At 50.4% G+C, this 20,972-nt stretch overlaps 2 protein-coding genes and 1 long non-coding RNA gene across 30 annotated transcripts in view; 2 read left to right on the plus strand and 1 right to left on the minus strand.

The window, feature by feature from the left end:
- ATG13 (autophagy related 13) overlaps window positions 1-11,182 on the plus strand; it is a 47,857-nt gene extending 36,675 nt beyond the window's left edge. For 6 of the 22 annotated variants that reach the window (XM_065595137.1, XM_065595142.1, XM_065595143.1 and 3 more), the window contains 7 exons: window positions 2,026-2,136; window positions 2,687-2,826; window positions 4,836-4,953; window positions 5,369-5,446; window positions 5,733-5,900; window positions 6,428-6,740; window positions 7,882-11,182. In XM_065595137.1, the coding sequence (XP_065451209.1) occupies window positions 2,026-2,136; window positions 2,687-2,826; window positions 4,836-4,953; window positions 5,369-5,446; window positions 5,733-5,900; window positions 6,428-6,740; window positions 7,882-7,883 (930 nt within the window). In that variant the 3' untranslated portion in view covers window positions 7,884-11,182. The remainder of the gene's footprint in view (window positions 1-2,025; window positions 2,137-2,686; window positions 2,827-4,835; window positions 4,954-5,368; window positions 5,447-5,732; window positions 5,901-6,427; window positions 6,741-7,881) is intronic. The other 16 variants (XM_065595151.1, XM_065595153.1, XM_008162608.4 and 13 more) reach the window with 6 other exon arrangements.
- Window positions 11,183-12,813: 1,631 nt separating this feature from the next.
- LOC135983411 (uncharacterized) lies at window positions 12,814-15,015 on the plus strand. The gene is made up of 2 exons (XR_010601028.1): window positions 12,814-13,749; window positions 14,094-15,015. It is a non-coding gene; the product is annotated as an uncharacterized LOC135983411 (long non-coding RNA).
- A 1,244-nt stretch (window positions 15,016-16,259) lies between these two features.
- Window positions 16,260-20,972, minus strand: part of ARHGAP1 (Rho GTPase activating protein 1) — a 36,029-nt gene continuing 31,316 nt past the window's right edge. For all 7 annotated transcript variants that reach the window (XM_008162626.3, XM_065595157.1, XM_042849231.2 and 4 more), the window contains exon 13: window positions 16,260-20,376. In XM_008162626.3, coding sequence (XP_008160848.1) covers window positions 20,197-20,376 — 180 coding nt within the window. In that variant the 3' untranslated portion in view covers window positions 16,260-20,196. The remainder of the gene's footprint in view (window positions 20,377-20,972) is intronic.

Here is a 20,972-nt window from a genome sequence, read left to right on the forward strand (position 1 = left end):
AGGGCATTTAGTGCACCAGATGTGATAGGCATGTGTCAGACCCACCCATCATAGATTTCCACCACAATTTCTACAACCACTACCCATCTATCAAACTCTCTCTAGAACACTACCGCACCGGCATCAACTTTCTGGACACCACAATTAGCTTCAGTAATGGCATTCAACAGATAACTATATACAAGAAACTCCTGGATCACCCTACTTACCTTCACAGATCCAGTAACCACCCCAAACACACCAAGAAATCTGTTATCTACAGCCAGGCCCTCAGATACCACAGAATATGCTCTGAGAAGAAAGTCCAGGATACACACCTTCACCAAATAAGGACACTCCACCAGAAAAATAGATCACATCATGGAATGGGTCACCCAAATACCCTAAGAGAACCTGCTTCAATATGGGGGGGGAACCCTCCGACCACACACCTCTAGTTGTCACCTACCACCTCACACTGGAACAAATATGGGGTATCATTAAACAATTACAACCCGTACTTCATGGGGACCACCTCCTGAAAGAAATCTTTCTCCAGCCCCCTCTTCTGGCCTTCAAACAACCTCCCAACCTCACTATCCAAAGCAAGCTTCCCAGAGACTAGGATCCACCAACTCAAAGCAGCACCAGACCCTGCCATAACAGATGCAAAACTGGCAGACCTATCTCCACACCTTTCAAAATCCATGGGTCCTGCACATGCCTATCACAATATGTGATATATCTCATCCAGTGCATTAAATGCCCCAATAAAAACTATATGGGTGAAATCAGGCAATCACTATGCTCTCAAGTGAACTTGTATAGGAAAAGGTTAGAAGACAAAAATACCCTATCATGAGTGGGTGCACACTTTTCACAAAGTGATCGCTTTATATCTGATCTCTCATCCTCGTCCTCAAAGAAAACCTTCAAAAGATGAGCCTGGGAACTTAACTTCATAACTTTGCTAGACTCTAAAAATCATGGTCTTAAAAAAACCACTGGATTTATGGCTTATTACAACAATCTGTAACTCATTGCCCTCCCCTTTTCATCCTGTGACTACATGGAGTTAGCAAGCCACTTCTGAAATGTTCCCTTAGAATATGTGTTAATTACTTATGCTAAACAATCTCTTCCACCTTGTATTTAGCTGTGACACTGAGAACCTTTCCCAGACCTGAAGAAGAGCTTCTTTAAGCTTGAAAGCTTGTATATCTTTTACCAACAGAAATTGGTCCAATAAAAGATATTACCTCACCCACCTTGTCTCAATTGAGGATATCATGTGATACATGGCTCCTAACAGAGTGCTGCTTCTGAGGTCAGAAGAACAAACAGGATTCCTATTGATCCCACTAGCTGTGTTTCTAATTAGGATCAAGTGATTGAGAAGAGGTGGCTGAAGATGGGGAGCATCTCCTGATGCTCATCCTTCTGGTTGGGTTTGGGATACTGGGAGGAAATCTTGTGGGGCTTAGCTTGCTGGTTTTCTTTTTAGCTAGCAAGCTTGAGGGCCTGTATGTCCTATGGCCAAGGTTTGTTTCCTTTGATTAGGTGGGGGGTGTCCTTCATTCCTGCTACATCCCCCTGTGTTTGCAGTAAGTATGCTGAGAGCTTGAATCCCTGATGAGGAAGTGGCTTTAAAATGCCAGTGTTTATATGAGCTTTTCAATGAGTTTTGAAGTGGTTGCGCTGGTCCTTTCTCCAGTATGTGATGCAAGAGCTGTCATGCAGGCTTTCCCTACATTCTCTCTCCCATTCAAACCAGGCTTGTTTTAAGGCCAAACCTTTATCCTCTTTCTGTTACAAGGCTGATTTGTTTTAAAATAGATAAATTAAATCAAACCTTGGGCATTGGTTCCCATATAAATCTTTGAGGCACTCTGGTAGTCCAGAGCCATGCATGTACTGTGCCTCTGTGACATCTCCTGTTCTTTCTCCAGTGATTCTGATAACTATTCAGACTGTGGGGGCTTTCCCTCTCCCCTTTCTCTCTCCTCTCTCTTTGCCCCTCTTTGTATTTTTTCTCTTGTTTCTTAGCTTTCCAGCTCTCGTCTTTCCTATCAGCCTGCTGCCCTGGGAGTTGGATCAGCTGACCTGGGGTATCCAGTAATCTTTGCTGGTGGTTTGAATGCTGCACATCCTCATCAGGTACTCTTAGAGGTTGGGAGAATGAATGTGGCTTGCACCACAGCCACTAAGCGTGTCACAGCTAAGACATCCCTTAAAACCATTGCATGCCTCTGTATGCAGCTAGGTCAAGACTGCAAAGGATCTAAAGTAATTAAAAAAACATGGTGCTAGCAAATAAGCCAGGAAGTAGCTCTACTATGCTCTTGGAATCACCTGAAGTGGGACTTTAATCAAGGTGTTTTCCACTGGGTAGAATGGAGACATTGCACTGAGAACAGGGTAAGGCCAGGGATAAGTCTGGAGAAATGACACTGAATCAGCATCAGAGAGAATTAGGAAGGAAGCGATATATGAATTCTCTCATTGGGAAAGTCCCCTCCCACATGACTTCCCCTCTCTTGCTCCCTGTCAGAAAGTCACTGCTATGTTCTAGCAGGAGTGTAGTCAGAGCATATAATGGAGAGCCAAAAAGAACTTATTCCTGGCATTAGAGAATCCACTCTAGTGCTGTAGTGTGTTGCTGTATCAGTCTTGAGATTGCTAACTTGATCATTCCTTTCCACCTTAGTTGATTGTTCCAGGGAAGGAGGGTGGGGTGCCCCCAGTTCCTAGCCAGCCAGCACATGGCACTCAGGCTGACCATGAGAGAATGGTAATGTGCACCCCTTTGGATGGAGCCCTCTACTCAGCAGCTACTCCTTCCAGTAGGTAGGTCGTAGTAAGAGGTGCAGCACTTCTAATCGTTCATCTGTGAGTGTATAAAGTTGAATCAAATTTAAAACTGACTTTTCTTTTAAGCATTTGAATGGCAGTTCTTTTAAATTGATCAATAACACTAGATTGGCTGCTCTGCCTTAAAAAAGCCGGGAGCTCTCAGTCTGAGCACAGAGAAGCTGAAAAACGCCTCAAATAAAGATCGAGTCTATCTGCTTATACTTTGTGGCCCTCGTAGTCTCTGAGCACCTTGTGTCATTTCAATATCAAAACACTACTTCTGGGTCATTTGTCTGATCCATGAACAGCAAGTTGAGGTGGCTTCAATAGTAAATTTTACCCTCCCAAAAAGGCTTCATCTGAATTGTCGTAAAGCATCAGTGATAGAAAACAGCTATTTAACTGTTCTATCAAGAAACCTTGGGGGCAAGAGTCCTTGTCTAACAGGAAACAATGCAACTTTAAACTCCAAATTGCATGAAATCCTAACCTCCCTCTCAGCCAGTTAGCGCTTCCTGTTTGTTTTTCCAGATCTTTGTCCCCTGTGGTTCCATCTTCTCTTGTGGCCACGGGACAATTGCCATAGAAAACATCTTAACCAACTTGGTTTTCTACTCAATAAAAAACTCCTGTTTATGTTATAGTAGCACTAATGCACTGGCCTGTGCTCCTTGACTAACCAGTCGTTATCAAATGGCTAACACCTGCCGGACGACTGAGGACCAGATTCTTAGAGCTGCTGAATACTTCTGAAAATCAGGTTTTGAGACTATAATTAGTAGCCACCCAGTGAAAATTAACCTGATTAGCACTAGCTGCTGTGATATTGGACTACTCTGGCTTCGTGGGGCCTGGGAAGGAGCATGGGGTTCAGATTCCCGATCCTGTCTCCTGACAGGGAAGAATTCTGTGTTCCTGAAAGAGTGATAGTGATTGGCAAGAGCTGCTCGAGCATCCTTGCCATTTCTCAAATTAACCCCCTCCTCCCACGCAGCTCTTCTGAACAGCCTTTCCTCAGGACTGGCTGAGGTTTTCTGCCCTACTGATGGGGGTGGTTCCCTCGCAGAGCCAAGCAGAAAGCTGCTCCACGGCCTTGCAGTCTCTATTGCAGTGGTCACCAACTTGTCCATCCTAATTGACTGGTCGATCCTAGAGGATTTCCCAGTCGATTGCGATCTCTGGTGGTGCACTCCTGGAAGCGGCCAGCACACCCCCCAGGAGCGGGGGTCTCCCTCCGCGTGCTGCTCCTGCCTGCAAGCACCGCCCCCGTAGCTCCCATTGGCCGGGAACGGGGAGCTGCATGGAGCCATGTGCCGTCCACTCCCTCCCAGAGGCCACAGGGATATGTTGGCCATTTCTGGGAGCGGAGTGGGGCCAGGGTAGGCAGGGAGCCTGGCTTCGCCTCGCTGCGCTGCTGACCAGGAGCTGCCGGAGGTTAATGTTGCCCAGCGGGAGGCCGTACCCCAGCCCTGAGCCTCCTCCTGGAGCCAGCACCCCATACCCCCTCCTGCACCCCAACCCCTAGCCCTGACCCCCTTCCCAGAGCCAGCACCTCATCCCCTCCTGCACCCCAACACTCTGCCCCAGCCCAGAGCCCCTTCCCACACTGTGAACCCCTCGGCCCTAGCCCAGAGCCCACACCCCTTCCCAAATTGCAACCCCCTACCCCAGCCTGGAGAAAGTGAGTAAGGGTGGGGGAGAGCGAGTGAGTGGGGTGGGACTTTGGGGAAGGGACAGGGCCTCGGGGAAGGGGCAGGGTAGATCCTGGATTGCCCTTAAATTCAAAAAGTGATCTTGGGCATAAAAAGGTTGGAGACCACTGCTCTATTGCATACTGATGGCTGAAGGGTAAGACTGTCTGACAAGAACAGAGATGCTTCTCCCTCCCCTTCCTCACAGCATTAGGAGAAGGCATAAAAAAAAAACCAAGGGGATCTTGACAAAAGAATGTGGTTTTGTCTAAATTATTTATGTGCAATGAGCCATCAACCCTTCTCCCCCAGTGAGGACACGGAAACCGTATCGAACAGCAGCGAAGGGAAGAGTGGCTCCCCACACGATCTCTTGGAGACCATCTTTGTCCGGAAGGTGGGGGCCTTTGTCAACAAACCCATTAATCAGGTAACTTGCAGTGATCATTCTGAGGTGGACTCATGATGCACTTTTCTTCATGCCACTGTTCCTCTTTTCCATTGCTGGACAGAGGGGGCCAGGCGCTGCATTACCAGGGCAGCCAGAGGAAACGGGAGGCCAGACTTTAGCAAGGACAGCAGGTCTCTGTATGTGGTGCTTTACTGTATGCTGGGCCCTGTAGGCTCTGCGGGCTACACCTGTGTATTAAAGGGGATGGTGACTGCAGTCTCTCCGATGTTATGCCCTCGAAGTGTAGCCCTTGGGTTCCAGTCAAGTTGCCAGTGTGACTTTGGTGGGGCAAAGTTTCAAATCCTGACATACAGCCTTGCAATGGGATGATGCATGCTGCATATGCAAATAATCTGACTGAAGTGCTGAGGTTCTACCCATTGAATCTCTCCAGGTGACCATGGCCAGCTTGGACATTCCTTTCGCCATGTTTGCTCCCAAGAATGTTGAGCTGGAGGATAATGACCCCATGGTAAGAACCCAACCCCCCCAGCAGCCCCCGCGAGCCAGCTATGCGTGTCAAGTTTGAATCAGGCAATGCAGATGTATCCTTCCTGGCCTTAGCTTTGCATGCACTTCTGACCAAAGAACTAGCTACTTGCATCAGCTTGGTTTCTAATAACATCCTCTATGCCTGAGTCTGGGCTTTCCAGAGATGGAAACAGCTACAGGTTTAGAGCCCCTGCTAGTCTGTGCTTACAGTCTGCATGCCCTTGTAATTGTCAATATGCTTCTTCCCATGCTGGCCCAACACACAGATGGGCTCACTAACAGGATCTGAAACTGATGAACTCTGGTTTCTTGGGCAGGTGAATCCTCCTGACTCCCCAGACATTGAGTCTCCTCTACAGGGCAGCTTGCACTCAGAGGGCTCCAGTGGCAGCAGCACCGGGAACACACATGATGACTTTGTCATGGTTGACTTTGTAAGTCCATGCAGTCCTTTATCAGCCCAAGCTAGCACTTTCACAGAGCACCTGTATCTGGGGTGGGCTGCAGATGTTGGTGTGATGCTGAATTAAAATAGATGAATTTCTCCAAACAAGGGGTCATTGTGCTCCCATATCAAGGACAGGGTCTCGGGGCATCCTTAAAAATGGTAAAGACATTGACATTCGTAAACCCACAACTTGGGATATTATTTCCTCCTCCTTTATCCACCATGGCCTGGGTTCAGGTTTTCAGGTTTTCCCTGTGTCCCATACACCTAAAGCAGAGTACAGATTGTAGGGAAATACTCTGCTTTAGGTGCTCATGAAGTCATCAGGGAAAGACTAATTCTTCATGGCAAGGGATATAGGTGATGCTGCTGTTCAATTATTTGACTTAGATTTATTGCTGTAATGTGGAGTTGTTTGCTGGTAGCCGATGGTACCTCTGTCTGTGGCTAGAGCAAAGGGGGAAATCTGACAGAACTCTAAATGGGGATTAATGTTTGTATCTTTAATTCTAGAAACCAGCATTCTCAAAAGATGACATTCTCCCAATGGACTTGGGGACGTTCTACCGCGAGTTTCAGAACCCCCCTCAGCTCAGCAGCCTCTCCATTGACATTGGGGCTCAGTCCATGGCAGAGGATCTGGTATGGGAAAATGGGATTTTGGTGTGTGGGGGACATACGTTCTCACAATGCTCTCCTCCTCCTAGCTCCCTGAACAAGCCAACAACCCATAAGAGAGCAGAGGCACCTACCAGAGGGGTCCCTTGTCAATCTGCTGAACATGCCTGTACATCTCGGAACCTGAAACCTTTGGAAGGAACCAGATGTGAGACCTTTTCAGTCTGATTCCTTCTCAGTGCATGTGTACAGCTGCCATGGAGAATATTAGATGAGTTGTTGGTTTGTGCTACATGTGTGTGGAACAGTATCCGTGTGCTGCATCAGGTATCCTCTTCCCAGAAGCCATTGCAGCTGCAGGACTCTTCCACTGTCCAAGACTATTCCCTACTGTAATAGTCCTGAACTTCCCCCCTCATTCCTGCATCTGCTAAGCTCAAGGCCATATGAATTAGGACCAGTCACAGCAAAGGAGTGATTTGGGAGGTCAGGTCTCTTCTGGAAGAGTTTGATAAGGTCTGGGAGAAGAGCATAACCCATCCTCTAAGGTTCTGGGGAGAAAACATACTGCCTTAATTCCAGCCCTGTCCCATCCTATCTGGTGTGTGAGACCTATTAGCCTGGAGCCTAAAATTGGAGTAAACTGAAATGTGCCTTATTTTTTTTTTTAACTGCACATGCTGCATTTGTGAGCGAGTCCTTTACTTTGCTCTCCCATTAAATGACTGAGTCTCTGTGGCAGCTTTGAAACATCTGTTTCATCTCCTAGCTGAGTGCCGCTGCCTGTTACCCGGAGGGGCAAACGTGTCATAGTTCAAATCTGTAGGTGAACCCAAATCTAAGAACTGAATGTTGCCTCTGCCACATCTGGTTTAGTGGCACGCTGGATTTCATTGTGCAGTCCTCACTCAGAGAAAGCTCCCAATGAAGGCAGAGAGAATGTTGTTGGATGAATGCAGTATCCGGCCCATCAACTTTGTAACATGGTTTTGCCTGGGAAAACCATAATGCCTAGTGATAACAGCTGAGTGACTTTATTCACATAGCTTGACAAAGTAATTGTGCTGCAGCTGCTGTAAGAATTGCACCAGTCCTGGTTATGGCACACCTGCTGCTTCCGTAGAAAAAACAAACTGGGCAAACTGCCCTTCTCAGGTTCATGTGCTGGATCCTGTCTGATATCCTGCTTCTGCTAGGAGTGGCACATGTATAGGGAGGGAGAGCACAAATCAAAGCAGAAACCTTTGGCCAGAGTTTACCGTATACGTTTCCACTGTTTTATAGCTTCCTTTAGGCTGATGCACCTTCTGTGAGTGAGTCCTGATCTGAGTTTTTCTTTGCCTTCACAGGACTCGTTACCGGAGAAGCTGGCAGTCCATGAGAAAAACGTCAAAGAGTTTGATGCCTTTGTAGAGACTTTGCAGTAAAGCTATTTTCTTATTGCAGCAGCAGTGTCCTTCTGGAGCACCTGGAGGAGGAAGCCCACAGTGTCTGTCTGCCACTCTCCCTTTTGTGTCCAATTTCCCCCCCCTGCATCTTGTGGGCTTTGCCAGATCACCTCCTCAATACTGGGTACAGATTCAGCTGTCAGTCTCCCCTCAGCCAGGCCCCGGGATAGTTTTGCACCCCTTTTCCTACTGGCATTTGAGTACTTATCTCTGACACTACAATAGGGACAAAAGAAATCAAGCTTTGTTGTAGGTAACCCAGTTCCCCTTCAGTCTTTGTTGTGTGTATGGAGGGGTTTTATGGAAAGCTGCCAGAAATGCTCCCTGCAAAGCCTCTTGCATCACAATTCCCCAAGATTTAGCTTCTGGGGCACAGACCATCTTTTCCTTGCATCCGCAATTGCACTGGAGTATAGACAGCCTTGGCTCAGAACAAAGGATCTGTGCAGTGGCAGACTCAGCTGGCTTGAGTGCAGGACATCAGCTCTTAGAAATGGGGCATTTCATCCTGTCTTCAGTGAGCGCATGGACTGCAGAGCACAAGGGGATGAGGCAGACTTCCACCTCATGCACTATACTGTGCGACACCTATAGATGTCTTCATTTTCTGCTCCCAAGGAACTGGGGCTTTGCACCAACTCTCTCTCTGGGGCCTTGTGCTGGGCCTGTCTGCCCGAATCACAGATGTGAAACTACAGAAGATATGCAGAAGGGCTTTCCACATTTTCTTGAGTGTATGAAAACCACAATGCTAAGGTCCCAGAATGTGATTGTACTGGTGCATCTGCAAGTGGCACAGTGGGAGTATGTTAAATTTGTAGTCGCTGCTCTTGAAATGCAGTTGTAAATATGAATAGGAATTCTATTTCTCCAGGGTTATGTAACTAGGAGTCTTAGTCCCTTTTCCCTGCAAACCTTGCTGCTTTATGGTTAATATATAAGAAACAGGAAATATTTATTGCTTTTAAAGAAACCTATATTAAAAAAAGTTATGTTTTCACATACAAGTGCAGGTCATTCGGTCCTGTCATTGCAGACAGCAGTTGTGCCATGGAGCTCTGTCCCATGACAATAGTCTGCCTTTGGTAGGGAAAATCCAAGATATTTATTTTCAGAGACACTTATTTACTCTAATACAGTGTTCTGTTCTGGGGACTTTCTTCCATGACACCTGTCTGGGCATTGATATAATAACACACACGTGTTGGTGCAGCAGACTGGCAGGGACTTCCTGAAGAGCTACGTTCTGATAGGCTTGGGAAATGGACTTGTTCTGTTCCTCAGCCATTCAGGAGGGAGCTTGTTCACAGAAGCACACTTTTGGAAAGTTGATGGTACTCTTTTTAATCAGCTGGCTTATGATTAGCTAAAAGTTTATTTTTGTAATGAGCTAGCCATGAAGTAGTGATTGGCTGGCAGCGCTCTGTGTTTGATCTGGTTGTTGTGCGTCCTGTGTCTCACGTGAGGAAGGGAGAAGCTGTGTAATGGCACTAAGCAGGAACTCAGAGTAGGGCTTATGCAACTTTCTCCACCCTTCAGCCACCTGTAACTGGGCTGAGTAACTGAAGAGACTCCTGCGAGTCCCCCTTGCTATCCACGGACGATATTTCTATAGAGTGGTGGGAGTTCTCTGTACTCTGAGGATCCTTGCTAGTTTCCTTACTACTGGTGGAGTAACTAGCTTCTGGTCAAAAAAGGCTGGATGTGGTTTTCTCCAGAGCTCAGCACAATTCCTTAGGTTGAAAAGGAGGGTTGCTAGAAAATGACACAAGCCTTGGGTTACCCCGTGGCCTCTGCCGCCCTCCACCCTGTGCTGCTGCAAGAGCAAGGAATTGAGCTCAGGACCTGAACTGATTCCCAATATGGTAACATGTTCTTTTGCTTTCCCAGCCCTTGAGTTGACAGGTGTTTGCTGTGCTTGATCAGTGGCAGTGTTTTAGTGTATGCTCTAAAGCACCAGGTAGGGGTATTATAACTACTTGAAGCAGCAAGAACTCCCCCCTCCCAGGTCACCCCCCAATCCAACTAACTCCCATATCAAAAGAATCAATCCTTGATTTGCAAGGAGTAATCCAATCTCTTCACCTGTCTGCACCAGTGCTAAAAGGCCTCCCAGTGAAATGGAATTGGAAATGCTGGAGGTGAAAATCCCACTATTCCTGTCAATTAATAACACTGACTTAGGGGGCTTCAAAGCACTTGATGAATACTCCCTACAACCTGCTTATGAGGGAGGTAAGTAAGCTGCATCCCCACAGTATAGCTGTGGAAACTAGACATGGGGTCAGGGATTTGTCCAAGGTCACACAGTGAGTAAATGGCAGAGTCAGCAATAGAACCCAGATCTCCTGATTTCCCCCTCCCCCAATCAGCTGGTCATTCTCTGGAGTCTTGTAGTAAGTTGCATGTGGACACACTCTGGCACTCTGACCTTTAACTTGCAGGCTATGCCTGGGTGAGCTCTCCTGTCAAGTTATTCGTAGAGATTAGTAAACTACTGGCATGCATTGTGCCTGCTAGGAAGAATAGAATAGACCTTCCTGGTGGTGATCCTTCCCTAGGCAGCATTGACTCTGTAGTTCCTCCTCTTCTTCACACTGAACTGCTGTGGTATCCACAGAAGGCAAGCCATCATTCCTGTTTCTGTCTAGAAAGCCTCCAGGGCCTAGTGTCTGTGCTCAGTCATGTTCATGTGACTTTAACAAGATCGCAGCTCCTGCATCTCACAAAGCAGAACTTCTGTGTAGCAACCATGTTTGTTTAATGCCACCCAGTGGAAATCTGCCCACCTGGGTTGATAGGGTATAGCTGGATAGCTACAGCAATAAAGGGTTTCTCTTGGGATGAGAGATGTGCTTATTCCTGGGCAATCCTGAGAGTTTTGACACCTCCATTCCAAAATCTAGGCGCTCAGCTCTGTCTAATCAATGCATTAGAAATGATTGGCCCAAAGCAGTTCTGCAAGAGGGACCTAGCTACTGATGCTGTGGCCTGCTGTAGAATTTGTTTAATGATGAATATTGTCATAATTTTAATAGCCATCTGCTGAGGCCTGTGCTATGTCAAGGCAGCTTGTACATAGCGGATGACCTACAAATGCTTTGGGTGCAGGGTACTAAATTGCATTGTTTTGGAAATAGTCTCCAAGGCACGTCATGTATTCAAAGAATTTCCAATAAATCTTTTATGTAAGCAACTCTGACCTGTTTGCCATGCTGATCCAATTCTTCTGTGAATTACTCTGCAGGTTCCAATGCCGGGACCTTCCCACCCTTATGGCTTTCCCTTCCAACAGCCAGATTTTAACTGCAGCAGTCGGTACAGCTGCAGGAAGGAGCAGGGTTAATGCCTACCAGCTGCTGTTTTGGAAGGTGGAATGGGATGCAATGAGGAAAGTTATGGATAGAGCCGTGCAAATCCGCAGATATCTGCTTTATATCCGTGGACCATTTCTGGGGATAGCAGCACGGATGCGGATACAAATTTTGTATCTGCGCAGGGCTCTGACAGTAAGAGCCTGGCAGGCAGCTTAGAGGAACCAGCACGGATCCTTCACCTGCCCTGGGCAGGGACACTGGGCCGGGGGCTGCTTGGGCCCCATGCCCAGGGCAGGTGGAGGGTCCACCACGGCTCCTCACAGCTGCCAGTGCAGCTCTCCCCAACCCAGCTCCAGCCAGGGAGAGGGGGTGGCTTGGAGCCGCAGCCCGGCCACAGTAAGCGCCGGGTGAGGAGCTGTGGTGGACACTCCACCTGCCCTGGGCGAGGGGCCCAAGCAGCCCCTGAGCAGCTCCACATGTCCCCGTTCCTCCTCCTCCCCCCCCCCCCTCCCCAGGCCAGTGTGGAGCCCAGCTGGGGAGCCGCGCAGATCCTCCACCTGCCTGCAGTGGGGCGGGGGGGGGGGAGAGAGAGAGTGTGGCCCCTGACCGTGTCCCCGCCCCCCAGGCTCCTCGCCCGGCCGAGGGCAGGTGGAGGATCCACGACTCCATGTGGGCTCTCTACAGCTGCCCACTCGGCTCTCCCCAACCAGGCTTGGGGGGGATGCTTGGAGCCTCAGCCTGGCCCCCAGTGTAGAGCCCTGCAAATCCATGGATATCTGTGGATATCCACAGATAATTTTTGCGGATCATGGCTCGGATGCTGTTCCTTGTTTGTGCAATGACACAGCATCCTGTCTTGTGCAGACTGCACTGTTCATTCGGCCAGTGTGAACAGAAACATTGTCCTGGTGCCAGCTTCATCCCATGTTGCACAACTCAGGGTAGAATAGGTGAACAGAAATCTAGAGCTAGAACTGGACAAAGGGCTGTTTGGAAGAGAGTCCCTATCTCTTGTAAATCCCTCTTAGCGACATGCTTACACTTGAATAGTGAATTCCGAGGCTGGGTATGGGCACAAAGATGTTATCTTGCTTCTCTAGCTGTGACTTCTCCATAAACAAAAGCTTGACTGGCAGCACTTTAAGTTTCAGCTGGGAGTAGAAAATCCAGCTGCATTTAGCCTGCTTCCTCTATCACCACAGCGCCTGCCATCAGAGCAAAGCTGGCAATTGCATCCATGGTGTGCCAAGCAGAATAGCTTTGAGCATGTTGTTCTACACTGCTGTGGAGATTGCTCCATAGACATGCCAGGGGCAGAAAACTCACGTTTCTCTCTGCTGGGAGTCTGACAAGCACAAGTTGAAATACAAGGTTCATCGGCACACTGTTTGGTGCGAACAGCCCCTATCTGGGTATCTGCTTTCAAGTTCCTAGCCCAGCTAGTGCCACCATAACCAACATATCCCCAGAGAAATGTGGAGGTGCACCACCTGCAGGAATGACCAGGAACCCAAATGGTATTTGAAAAACGCAAGAGGCCCCATTCAGTGCTTTGGGCAAATTCTCTCCTGTTCTGCTCAAGCACCACAAAACGTGATGAAACCTACTGGGCTTCCCCTGGTACAGAGACCCCCAGAGGGAGGAAGTGGTGCTGCTGCCTCCTCCCCACCAATGTAGCCTCCAGCTAGTAGGGGCAGAAGCAGCCACAGCAGGAAACTTTGGACGTTCCCAGAACTTTCTACAGTTCTGACTGGACTTTGCCTGCCTGCCTGCCTTGTGCTGAGGGGCTGTTTGTTCCAACCCTCCCTCCCCATCCCTCAATCTCCTCACCTTAAATTCACACCACACCTGACTTGAGCCTTGTCACCATCCCTTCCACGTTAGCTGATTTCCTCCCCCCCCCCCGAGTAAACCTACCCCCCACACCCACACCCACACACCAAAAAAACCCCACAAAATAGGCATGGATCTAGCATGCTGTTTGTTACTATCATATTACTCGCTCTGCTTGTGTTCTACCCCTCCCCCACAGGCTAGTGTATTTTGATTGCAAGCGATTCAGGGCACAGACTGTCTATGACTGTTTGTAAGGGCCCCCTACTCTTCGTTGGCCCTTACACAGTACTGTAATAAGTGTTTGTCGTACTCTGCCCAGGAGACCCAGTGACCTGAACAGGGGCCCAGCGGGCCGGGAAGTCATGTTCCAATTGACAGGCTGCAATGTACCAAGAGCATGAAATGTTGCTGTCTTGCTGCCAGGCCAGCTCACAAGAATTGGGGCCTCACCTCCAAGGGGCTGTGCTAGCGTATAGCGTGCAGCTGGCCCTACATGGAGCCCTTCTGGGAGAAGACGGTTCTTGGGGAAGAGAGCCCTGAACCTCACTGAGGGGACAGTTGCCTTCTACATCAGTGGAAATAGCAGGGGTACAATCCCTTCAGCAGCCTTGACAAGGTTAGCAGGTGTGAGTGCTCCTGGGGGCAGTAGAGATGTAGGACATTGTGTGTGGAACAGCGCCCCCTCTGCAGGTCAGGTCCCCTTCTGCAGGTGCAAGGAGTGTGGCGGGTGGGTTCCCCTCCAACTCCTTACAAGAGCTGTATTCCTATGGCCCTTCAAGAGGCTCATCATGAGCTCCCGTGTATCAGCCACCTGTGAGGTTGCATCCTAAAGGAGAGGGGAGAGGACTGAGTGGGCATAAGCCAAAGGTCCCCTGGGTAAGAGCGTCGGCCTTGTAGCCGTTTCACTCATGTTGGGAAGGTGACACACTGCTTCAGCCCCATGCCCCCCTTCCCTTACAGGTCAGGGGTCTGCTCTACATCATGGCCTGCTCCACTGCTGCTGGCCCTGAGATCCAGCCTGGAGGCCAGAGTTGCCACCTACAAGAAAGGTGCCTTTGTACTGTGTCCCTAAGCCTGGCCAATGCACTGCCTGGCTACACAGCTGCTGCCATAGGCTGGCCAGGGCAGCTCAAGCAGCAGTGGGTGAAGAAGCACAGACAACCACCTCAGGAGCCCATTCACCAGACTTCAGCTGCATGTCCCTGACACGTCACGTATCCCAAACCCTCCCAGGTGCTCAGTTCCTACCCTGTGCAGAAAGTCTCACTCCCCTCAAAGAACTGAGCAAAGAGGGCTGTTAAGAAGATTCTTCCCCTTGCTCGTATTTCTCTGGTGTGAGGATTCATGTAGTAATGTCAGACACCAGCAGGTGGTCGAGGGAACACATCACCAGACATCGGCAGTACCAGGAGAGGAGCTGGAGCGCCGCTGAGAAGCAAAATTGGAGAGTATCTGAAATACCTCTCCGCTGAACTGTATTTACTGAGGGACAGTGTCTCCTAGGTGCTCAATTACTGGGGGGTAATCTACACTGACTGCTATATTTGCTTTCTACAACCAACTCTCTGGATAACTTTTCATAAGTGTACCCCAATATTTGGATGCTAAAATCTAAACTGTATTGCTAATTTATTCACCTAAATTTGGGTTGTTTCAGATTATGCACTATATGTATCTTCTGACTTTTAAACCAAACTTTTGATAAGCTAAGCACTATACCCAGATGCACAGACACTCTTTTCGTAACCTGTATATTATATAATTTTAACATTAGCTTTAATAAATTTGCTGCTGTCCTAGCTCCCGTCTGACCTGCCAGTTTAGGAGCAAAGATCCTTCCCTCTGAAATCGTAATGATCAGCTTGGGGGGGTTGGTTACTAAGCGCTGGAGCAAAAGAGTAGCCACAGAGGTGGTAGAAGCGCCCTGTCCATGTGCTCACTGTTCTTCTGGTCTGTTCTTTAGTGGTCAGGGAAGAACTTGGTGTGCATAGCTAGTAACCAACCCCTCATGACAGTCATTAAGATTCCTGTGTGGTTGCCACTTTTGCCTTCTAGAACTGCCTAGAGGGGCAGACCCTCAACCAGCCTGAAATGGGGGCTGGCCCTGGACCCTCTGTGCTTATAGCAAACTGTGTCTGTGAAAAGCACAGAACTTACTGTCCTGGCCTTTCAGGGCTGGATCCAAAGTGAACTTGGGTCACACGGTCAGCTGACCTATCTAGCTTGGGGGATGTACCTGTCCAGAAAGGGAGTGGACCTGAGGGCCAGTGGTGAAGCTGTGACTCACCAAATGCTAAGGGGCTGGCGATTCAAACAGGAAGGTGTGCTGCACAGGGGGTGAATCTGTAAATGGCAAATGAGATGGGGTATTTCTAGATCCCTCCACTAGCCCTTGTTTAATCACCCCCTTCCAAGGACAGCAGCACATGTAGTTCAGTTTAGGCAAATTGGGCACATACTGTCCTGAGCTCCTCAGCTTTACAGGCTAGGCCCTACTGAGGTGAGAATGGAAAAGAATCCAACTTCAGAGTAAGGGCAGCTGGATTATAAAGCCGATCCCCTTCCCTTCCTGCTCAGGTCCGGGAGGCCTGCAGGGAGGGAGTGCTCTAAGCCCTGGGCTGTTGGAATAAAGGGGGGCTGCAGCAGCACTTAAGCCCAATTAGCTCTATCACCAGGAAAGGGGGCCCAGCTCTGAGTCCCAAGTGAAGGAAGGCACATAACTACCTTTTGAGGCCCCACCTCTCTCCTTGATAATTCCTACTGGCTAGTTTAGGCAGTTCTCTGCACAGCCCTCTGGCTTTTGTGAATCCTGTTCTTAGGCACCCAACTCTCCCACTGCACAACATAGGGAATCTGGCGCCTAACCAGGATTTCAGGGGCAGGAGGGTGCCTAAAGTTAGGTGTTGTAGTGCAGTGCCTGAGTCCCCTTTGTGGATCTAGAAGCAAGTGGCCTAGCAGATGGCTCCTGTCCATAAGTGTGTGCACATTCCATGGAGAGGCACAAGGAGGATATACCATGCACAGCTCTGCCCTCTGCTCAGTTGTAGCTAGGTGAGTAACCAGCCATTCTGCTTTCTCTTGTAGATCAGCCCCAGAGGCTGCAGCTCAGACAAATACACCATGTTCTGGGGCTGAGTTTTGGTTTTTATTGAAATACAAAAAGTGCAAACTGTGAAATACAAGATCGGTGCAGTGTAGAAGTCAATAAACATGGATGTGAATTAATGTCACAGTAAAAACCCCAGCCCTGTGCCTGCTGAACATCAACTGGAGAGAAGGCAGGGAACACCAGCAACAAAAAGCAAAGCTGTAAATTGCACTAGAGCACCACTGCTTGAAAGAGCAACCAGGGGCTAGTTTGGCCCTCAGAAGTCTCTGCTGAGTTAGCAGAGGGGTTACCATAAGGCATCAAATTGACCTTGCCCTCATCTGCATCACCCAAAGGCTCTGGTTCCAGAAGAGACAAAGAGAGGGCTGACAGTTGGGGCCAGTTGTGGAGTGTGCGCTCACAGGCCGCTCAGACACCACTGGAATGAGGGGAGGAGGGAAGTTGGGTGCTGCAGAGCAGGGCACAGAGAGGAGACAAAACATGTAATCCTCAAAGGGCCACTGTGGCCACTATTTATTATGGAAGCCACGCTGGGGAAGGGGCTCTTGGGCGGCTGTACCCAGGAGTAAGACACATTATGGGAGACAAATACACAGAGTAACCATGGGTCCCTAACATGCTACCAACCACCTCTTACAGGCAGCAAGGACTAGAGCCTAGTCTCTTGGGCCAAGGTTGGTCCTCTAGCCACTCCAGCTCCTGCATGCTGCCTCCCCCCCAGCTCTGCCTCAAGCCATACACCCAAGGAGGCAGACAGACTAGGAAGGCAATTCAGTCCTGAGTTAGTTGGCAGAGACGTGGACTCGGTTGCCCACCTGCCACTCAGCGTGGGAAGCCAAGGGCTGCAGTCAGGCCCAGGCCACAGCTTCACACACAAGCCACAAGAGTAGTATCTTCATAAAAGGCATCCCGAAGCATAAATTGCAGAAGGAAAGTAGCCAGCGCTGCTGTGCCTCTTGGCAGCGCTGGGGGAGCAGGCAGGGGGTGGGTAAAGGAATGGGAATATTTACACTGGAGTGCTCCCAAGACCATGCGAGCCCATTCCCACCATCTGCAGTACCAACAGACTTCTCCAAGTCCACTCCCTTCCCTATGCAGGGCTCTGCCCCAGGAGCAGGGTTATCCCCTAGTACAGGGATTTGCAGCAGGTCCCGTTACACTCAGTAGGAAAGCCCATAAACTCAGGAGTTTTAACTACATAGAATTTTTTTTTTAAAGTGTCTCTGGGAGGCTACGGAAATATCTTCCCCAAGTGCAGCCTCAGCCTGCCCCTGCCCCTAGGCTGCCCAGCCCAGCTTTTTTCAACATCAGGCAGATCAGGATTCAGTGCTCCCAGCTGGAACTCACTGCAGGGAGCAGCGGCTGAGCCTGCAGCCAGGTCCTTGTGCCCCAGCCCATGAGGAATTTCTGTTCTGGGCTACTGGCCTTAAGATTCTGGTTGTTCCCAAGGAGACCAGCAGGTTTTTCCTTTCCTCTGGGGAGATCTAGGCCAACGAACATTTAGCTGTGACCCAGATAACGTCAGCAAACCCAGCTTAGCTTCACTCTGAAATACATGCAGGAGGGGATGCTCCCTTTAGAGTGGGGAGACAGAAGCTGTGATATGGGATCACGCAGACAACACCCCTTTCCATAGTGTCCCACTAAGCATGGCCTAACAAAACTCATGGGGCAAGTGTAGGGCTCTTCCTACATTGCCCCACCCCCTGACCTCAATAGGAGCACTGAGTCCCTCCAGCTTTCCCAAGAAGCTTCCATGGCAGATCCATCCTCCATGCTGGATCTAGCAGAAGTCAAGGTGAACTAGAAGCCCTCTGTGACCCACCCAAACCATCACTATGGACTTATTCACAGCAAAGGGCATTCATGTCCCAGAAATTTAACTCACACAGCAGCACGTCCAGCTCCAGGCCTGGTCCCGCCCCACCATGGGCCCTTCAACCTCCCAGAGAGAGATTCACTCAGTAGCCAGGGTGGGATGGGAGGCTCCAAGCTGGGCACAGCCTGTTCTCCAGCCCTCCTCAGAATTCTCCGCTCCTCCACTTGCCCATCTCACCCTTTTGTGGGTCACCCCAAGAGCAGTCAATCAATCGGCAATAGCTAGAGCTGCCGAGCTGGGCCTGGGCTGCACTTCAGGACTGACAGAGTTCTTGCCAATCCTGGGCCCCTGCTCCTGGGCCTCGCAGAGGAGACCCCATTCCTGTTGTTGATGCTCATTAGCAGTTTGTCATATTTTTAAATCAGGGTATCAGCCTTTGGTCAGTTTCTAGGGCAGGTTAAAATCCTATTAAAAGCAGATCAACTGCCACTTTATAAAACGAGCTCTGCTTGGTCCCAATGTTTCCCCACTGCTCTGGTGCAGCTGGGACCAGGACTGGCCTGGGGGAGCAGGGCACAAGAATTATGGGTCTTGGGGAGTGAGGCTAGAAACGGAGAGTCTTGCTCCAGTGTGGAAGCTCCTCTCTCACAGGCCAAGGCAGGAGCTCCCTGTTACTTTAGCATGTGGCAGAGGAGATCCCCCACACACTAAAATCAACCCTGAGGCAGTGACTGTAGTGCAACTGCCTCAGGAGGGGATCTGGCCTGCTCTGTTCCTGAGCCTGGCCTGTAGAGAGCCAGCTCCCTCCCTACCCACCTAGCTCATAAGGGGTGCATCAAAGCAGCTCCCCTGAAAGGCTAGGGGCATGCTGCATGGCACAGTTCTGCCCTAGCGGCTTTGGCACGAGAGCTCAGCACCTGGGCAGGTTCCTCCGATCCAGGCCTCGCTCACTGGCTAACGTTTGGCCTCAATGCACAGGCCCTTCCCTTTGGGCCACATTCTGACTTACATTTTTGCTAGAAAAAATTCCACTCACCAGACGGGGTCAGGGGCTGGCCAGCAGACAAACAGGGCACCCAGGAGTGTCCCTGTGCTGCAGCCATGAGGAAGGGAAGTGTCAATTATGGGGTTTGGCAGTGGGGAGTCAAATGCCACCAGGGCACTTGTCCCCTGCATGGTTCCAACAAGCTCACTGATCACAGAGCATTACAAAGGGGACCTCGCATCCCCAGGCAGCGCATGCCCACTGAGGCCGTGTCTGGAGTGAAACCCTCCCACCAAGAGCCGAGGACAAAGTCAAGGGGACCATTAGAGCCAGAGCTGAGTAGTCATGGGCTACCACACGCCACACACCCCATGCCCACCACAGCCCTGTTAGTGAAGGTGAACAGCACCTGCAGTGGGTGCTAGCGCCCCATGGAGAGGCATTACTAGCTCCCTGGGGTAGTAGTGTCAGCAAGGGGCGGGCTAAGCCAACTCCCCTCAGTCACAGAGTCTCTGGCAGGGCCCAATGGCCCAGCCCCCGGAGAGTTAGTTTCTCCTTCACACACCTGCTGCGAGCCAAGGGCAGGGTTGGTGTTAGCCCAGGAGCAGCTGGTGCTGTCCTCACCAACACCTGAAGCACAAGGCTAACCTGATCTGCTCTGGGTGGGGGCAGGGAGCCAGGACACTGCACTCAGCTCCTGAGAGGAGGGGCTGGCACAGGGAGCCTCCTGCCACACAACTCGAGCCAAGTCCTGCCCAGGTGATGCAGGCAGGAGGAATGAGCTGGGATCTTGGGGCATTGCACAGAAGAGGGGCTGCTGGGGGGAGGAGAGGAGGGCAGAAAGAAGCCCGTGAGGGGAAGGAGGGAGGGAACGGCCCCCAGTAGAGCAGCATGGCCAGGGATGAACTGCACAGAATGGCCATGGGGACAAGACTCCGCTCCCAGGAATGCGGAGACCAGCTCCTCTCCCCCACTTCTGGCAAATGGTTGCCTGCTCACTCCCACACCATCTCCACAGCCCTTACTCAGCTCAGCGCCTGCAGCTCCAATGGACCCTCTGTGCTGGAGGCTCCTGGCCACGGCTCCATGACAAGGTAGGAAGAGGGAGGGGGAAGGTGGGCACAGTGTGCTAGTGTGGACGGGCCCTGGCTCAGGCCTCCATGTCCTGGAACAGCTCCCCCTGGTGGTCCAGCAGGAACTTGGTAAAGGTGTTGATGGGGTTGATGGCCTTGAGGGTGATGGCTACATCCTTATCCCACAGCAGGTTTGGACCAAAAACCACAGCCAGGTTGGTGTTCGTCATCTTGTTTACGTCGCTGTGAGCGGAGACCTGCATGGGAGGGAGAGAGGACCCCTAATGACTCAGAGCAGCAACAACAGCATCAGCACTCTGCCCTCCCTGGTGCCTCACAACCGCACGGTGGGGGCTCAGGCGCCTAGCCTAGAAGGGGAAATTGAGGCACATGAAGCAGTACAGGGCCCCCGGGACGGAGAGGCAGGATTGCAATGAAGACACTTGACTGGGCCTCAGGGGACCTGGGTTCAAATTCCCAGCTCCATCACAGACTCCCTGTGGGACCCTGGGCAAGTCACTTGGTCTCTGTGTGTCCGTTCCCCACCAGTGAATGGGGATGACAGTCCTTCCTTTCTCACACTGTCTATCTTGTCTCTCGCTGGGCCCTGAACCTGCCTCTCTAGGAGACGTTGCAATACAGAAGATGACAAAGGCAGAGCAGGAGAAGGATTCCAGCAGCCATGAGCCCAGGCCTATGCTCTAACCACCCTCTGCTGTTCAGTTTGCACCTAATTTCCCAACCCACGCCAAATAATCAGCTAAATTAATGTGGACGTGACCCTAAATTACCCCAACCCTCCCCTACCCTGGAAAAGCTGGAGGGGAAGGATAGGCCTGGAAGGGGTGGGGGA

This window comes from Chrysemys picta, chromosome 4 (assembly GCF_011386835.1).
Source record: "Chrysemys picta bellii isolate R12L10 chromosome 4, ASM1138683v2, whole genome shotgun sequence".
In the NCBI taxonomy this organism is placed as follows: domain Eukaryota; kingdom Metazoa; phylum Chordata; order Testudines; family Emydidae; genus Chrysemys; species Chrysemys picta.